General features: G+C 48.9%; 1 protein-coding gene across 2 annotated transcripts in view; it reads right to left on the bottom strand.

Annotated features, from left to right (window-relative positions):
- LOC103477473 (uncharacterized) overlaps positions 1-5,100 on the bottom strand; it is a 6,899-nt gene extending 1,799 nt beyond the window's left edge. Inside the window, exons 1-5 of one of the 2 annotated variants that reach the window (XM_008430605.2) lie at positions 4,772-5,100; positions 4,114-4,181; positions 1,211-1,303; positions 1,059-1,143; positions 755-932 (exon numbers count right to left, since the gene is read on the bottom strand). In XM_008430605.2, the coding sequence (XP_008428827.1) occupies positions 755-932; positions 1,059-1,143; positions 1,211-1,275 (328 nt within the window). In that variant the 5' untranslated portion in view covers positions 1,276-1,303; positions 4,114-4,181; positions 4,772-5,100. The remainder of the gene's footprint in view (positions 1-754; positions 933-1,058; positions 1,144-1,210; positions 1,304-4,113; positions 4,182-4,771) is intronic. The other variant, XM_008430606.2, reaches the window with a different exon arrangement.
- Positions 5,101-5,402: the final 302 nt, after the last annotated feature.

Genomic DNA, 5,402 nt, shown 5'->3' with positions numbered 1-5,402 from the left:
GTAGCGACGCTGAGGCTACAGGTAGCGACGCTGAGGCTACAGGTAGCGACGCTGAGGCTACGCGTAGCGACGCTGAGGCTACGTGGAGCAATGCTGAGGTTACAGGTAGCGACGCTGAGGCTACGTGTAGCGACGCTGAGGCTACATGTGTGAGGCTACATGTAGCAATGCTGAGGCTATGTGTAGCAACACTGAGGCTACAGGTAGCAACGCTTAGGCGACATGTAGCAACGCTGAGGCTACATGTCAGCTTAGCTAGCAGCTAATTCAATTCAGCTCAGTTAAAAAATACTTGATTAATCCCAAAGGGAAATTAAATGTCATTTGGCAGGAAGGATCTCCTGTAGCAGTCTGTGTTACAGCGACTGTGAAGAAGCCTCTGACTGAAGACGCTTTGCCTTCCTGAGACATGAAGAGGACAGTCAGGATTGGCCAGAACGTTATTGATCCTATGAAGAATCCTTCTTTGCATCATCATCACCAGAACAGAACCAGCCTATTTTATCAGGCCATTTATGCTAAGCTAATGCTGCTAGTTCAGCAGCAAATATTGCTGATATTTATCAGAAACTAGTCCAGTAATATCTGTAGGAACTCATTAAGTTCATAAGTTGGGAATGAGGAGAGAGCTTGTTTATCGTTGTCATAGTAACTCCATAGCCACTACCATGACAGTTGGTTACGGTGCCTACCAAGATGGCCGTCAGTGTGATGTCACATGAGAAGCTTTGATCGCAGCTCAGCTGCTACTCACTCCTGTAGGGGGCGCTGCACCTGCCTCTCCAGGTGTACTTTCTCCTGAAGCTCCAGAACCCGGGCCGCCTCCAGGACCAGTGCCGTCGGGTCGGCCCGCGGGTCAGCAGCGGACCCCCAAGTCGGGTCCACACGCTGCCCCTCACACGCAGCCGCCTCCTCCGGCAGATGGGCGGAGCCTGACGCACACAGGACCAATCAGACACGCCGTTACCACAGAGACACAGATCCCAGGATCAGAACCGGACCGGACCGGATCCGTCCTGATCCCACTGAAAGGTCAGAGGGGCGGAGCTTCAGCTCACCTGAACCAGTGCCGTTCTCATCCTGAGGTTCCTGGAACTGGGCCTGCCGGGTCGGGTCAGCCGGGTCGTCAGAAGCTGAGAGAAGCTGAGGGACACGTGACGTCAGAGCATAGCTGGTTCTGGGTCGGTTCTGGGTCGGTTCTGGATCTCACCGCTCGTTCAGGGAAACCGCCGACGTGCTCCTCAGGTACAGCGGGCCGGGCCGGGCCGGCTCCATCAGAATCTGCCCCTGTAGCCGGGTTCTCCTGCAGAACCAGCAGCAACAGAACCAACATCACGGCGACCCGCTTCACCAGAATCTACCCTGCAACAGGGACCCAACCCAACCGAACTAGAACTAGAACCGACACGTGTGGACGCTCTGACCCGGTCCAAACATCCTTTGGACTGGGTCCGCTGGTAGCGGTTCTGATGCTGGCCGAGTTCTGAAAAACTTCAAAATGGAGGCAGCCTGCTACTTATTATTTATATATTAGAGACGCTCCGATCGGGTTTATTGGTGCCGATACCGATCGGTGATCGGTATTTCAGGCTGAGGTCACCCTGAGGTCGTCCTGAGGTCATCCTGAGGTCGTTCTGAGGTCATTCTGAGGTCATCCTGAGGTCACCCTGAGGTCATTCTGAGGTCACCCTGAGGTCATCCTGAGGTCATTCTGAGGTCACCCTGAGGTCATCTTGAGGTCGTTCTGAGGTCATTCTGAGGTCACCCTGAGGTCATTCTGAGGTCATCTTGAGGTCGTTCTGAGGTCATTCTGAGGTCGTTCTGAGGTCACCCTGAGGTCGTTCTGAGGTCACCATGAGGTCATTCTGAGGTCACCCTGAGGTCATTCTGAGGTCACCCTGAGGTCACCATGAGGTCATTCTGAGGTCGTTCTCCACAGCAACTCGCACACTACAGGATTTGTTGCTGCGCAGTGAGAAGGAAAGAGGAGAGGAGCTGCAGGCTGAGAAGGGAGATAAATGTGATCGGCAACAAGAGACGCTGATCGATCACCGATCAGACGCTATGACGTAAATCGGCCGATTATGATCAGTGGCAGTCGGATCAATCGGCATTCCTCTAGTTATATTTATATTCCAGCTCCTAGCTGTATAAACTCCAATGCTTATTGAATATAAACATCTCTGATGTGTATTTGTATGATGAGGGAGGCGGAGCCTAAGGAGACCAACACCTGGAATCAACATGTTCATAGTCGACATGTCGCCGGCCCCGCCCCCTACAGGCCCCGCCCCTACCGGCCCCGCCCCCAGCAGAAGAGCCGTCATCCGACAAGCCAACTGTTCTCATGGCCGACTAACGGACCTCCATGTGTCACACATTGTTTTAGTCATTTTTTCCTTATAAATCAGCACTTGAGGCAAAGACGGCAGCAATAACATTCTGTAACTAGTCCTAGGTCAGGTGTGTGAGGTTATTAGCGGGAAATAACGAGAAATCAACGATAAAACCAAGAGGAACAATGAGGGATGAAGTTGGATGTGAGTGAAGGCTGTGAGACGCACTGCAGGTACAACATGGGGGAGAAATGACCAATAAAACCGGCTTGTGAAAACCTGCCTTCAGGAAGATGCTTAGAAACAAACAGTAGCAATGAAACGTGATTAAATGTGAGCTCAGCAGTTGGTCTGTGTTCATGCTGCTGTTGGAATCTACACACATGAAATCAGCACAACTACCTTCAGCAACGCTGTAGCTGACGTCAGCGTGGGGCGGAGCAGCATCACGTCAACTATTAGGCAGCTTCTTGTCCTCAGGCAAAATGGGCCAAAATAAAGACTGAAAAGCCCAAAACTAAAAGGGTTTCAGAGATGCAGCCCTGTTGAAACTGCTCAAATACTGGAGTGTGATCACAGAGCCATCTAATATTTTGCTGCACATAGAGAACAGGGTCACTAGAAACATGTTGAGAAAAAGATAAGTAAGTTAACTGGCAAATATTTGAGAAGAGTCAAACGTGAAGCTACAGGAAGCCGCTGTCTTCCAGCGCTGTCAGACCTGAAGCACAAGATGTTCAGAGAAACGGCCAAAGTAAGGAAGGCTGAAACATCAAGCCTGGACCAAGACCAATCTGCAGACAGGTTGTTCACAGGTTTTATGGACTGATGAGATGAGAGCGAGTCTGGACGGACCAGATGGATGGATCAGTCCTGGCCACAGCTTCCTTCACATCAGACGCCTGCAAGCTGGAGGCGGGGCACTGGTTCAGGCTGGCATTATTAACACGAGCCACTTGGACCTTTTCAGGTTGAAGATCGACTCAAAATCAACTCCTAACCTACAGCCGGTTTTTAGAAACACTTTCTTCAAGCAGTGGTTGAGGAAAAGCTGCATGATTCCTTTGCAGCATCACAGTGCTCCACTGCGTGTCCGGCCAGGAAAGGCCTTAAAGATGACGGAGTAATGAAGCGGCTCCTCCTCACCAGGTGTGGCCCCTCTGAAGCTGGAGGTCTAAGGTCACATCTCTGAACCGGGAGGCTCTGCTGCACAGAGCGCCGACATTGGCCACTGATTTAACTTTAAATGTCAGAAATGTTTGTCGTTTTTTAGTTCTGTTTATTATTCTAACAGATGACAATAAAGAAAGACGAGAAAATGTTCAGTTTGAATTCAGTTGCATAATAATTCTGCACACGTAGATATTGTCCTAACAAAGACAAAACCTCACTTTGGCTTTCTAAAAAAGGTTTGAGGGTTATTAACATGATTGAGAGCACTCAACAATAAAATGAATCCTCAAAACTACAACTAGCACAATAACTGTGTGTGTGTGTGTAGGTGTGTGTGTGTGTGTGTGTGTGTGTAGCTACCTTTTGGCTCCAACTGCACTCCATAACCATGTGGGGTTATTTTTCATATTTTGGATGAAAAGTCTCAGTTTTTAATCTTATGATTTGTGTCCCATCAGTGAGTCTTTTCCACTTATAGTGAACTGGACCTTAGAGGTCAGAGGTCAACTTCTCTGGACTGAAACTGAAGCAACTCCAGTCCACAGCAGAGAAAGTTAGAGCGTTTAGAGGCAGGCAGCAGCCATGCTGTGCCTCCATGTCTCACCTCGGTTCTGATGGTTCTGGTCAGGATGGGTCTCACTGGGTTCTGAATGGAGCAACCTGGAGTCGGTTCTGTTTAAACATAAARGAAAAGTCTCACATTTCTTTTCCATGTCTCATGTTGAGTTAGACACAGCAGAACCTCCTGTCAGCAGCAACAATCCTCCATTCATCACATGGAAACACTGATTAGTGTTCGGTTTTTTATCATTATTTTAATTATTCCGAAACGTTTTGGATAATAATGGTTCTGGTTTCTCATCGGTTCTGGAAGGCGGGAACATGGGTCAGGTGTGCTGAGGTAATCGGTTTGTTTCAGCAGAACCGGTGTGGTTCTGGGTTCCTTCTCACCGAACCAGCCGGGTTTTACCGCCCAGCGGCCTGAATGCGACCCGCATGGCGGCGCCGCTGACACCGGTCGGTTTGCCGGCGTCCCCGGTCCTCAGGGCGGGGCGGAACCGACGCTTTCTGTTCCTATTTCAGGGTTAGGGTTAAAGCTGACCATTAAAGATAATGTTTAGCTTTAATTATTTCACTTACATTTATAATTCAGAAAATATCTAGAAATAAAACAGCTACACGGAAGTTAGCTTCGATGCTAACAAGCTGTTACCCTTCCCGCCAGGTAATTAAATACCGGCGGGACAAATCAAACAACCCACCTGTACCACTTGGTTCGGTGGCTGGTCTCACTGGTTCTGGTGAAACCTACCGGTTCGGATCGGTTCGGTTCGCTGTGCTGACCTTCACCTCTGACGTCATGGTCGACATATTAGCTTCCCGGAAGTTCCGTTGGGGTTCATCCTGGTCAGTCCGAACGGAACCTCTGAGAGAATCAAACTAGTTCCTTTCAAACTTTTGACGCCACTCTATGGAGCTAAAATGGTCTCATAATTCACAAATACACAGGACGAGATTCCTCTTAATTTCCAAGCTGCTTCTGGCCCGTGAGTTGCTGCATTTGTATGTGAATTTTGAGACTCCCCTGCATAAACATAATATAAGAGTAGACCCCGCTTTGGCTGCTCCGGCGCAGGAAATATGGCGGCCATCTTGGAGAGGTCGTCCCTCCTACTTTGCTCAACCAAAACAGCAGAAGATGCCTCAGCACTGAGGATATTGTTGTTCTGATCGATGGACTATTGATGTGAGGCTCCACAGACAACATTTCACAAGTAAGATGGACATATTATTGTGTATATATTGTGATTATAATATTACTTTACTGTATTTATGTCCACCAGCGAGATACCAGCTAATATTAGCTACAGTGTTTGGTGTAATACGGGTTCA

The sequence above is a fragment of the Poecilia reticulata genome, linkage group LG16 (genome assembly GCF_000633615.1).
Source record: "Poecilia reticulata strain Guanapo linkage group LG16, Guppy_female_1.0+MT, whole genome shotgun sequence".
NCBI lineage: Eukaryota > Metazoa > Chordata > Actinopteri > Cyprinodontiformes > Poeciliidae > Poecilia > Poecilia reticulata.
The sequence above is the reverse complement of the archived record's forward strand: the minus strand, read 5'-3'. Positions and strand labels throughout refer to the sequence as shown.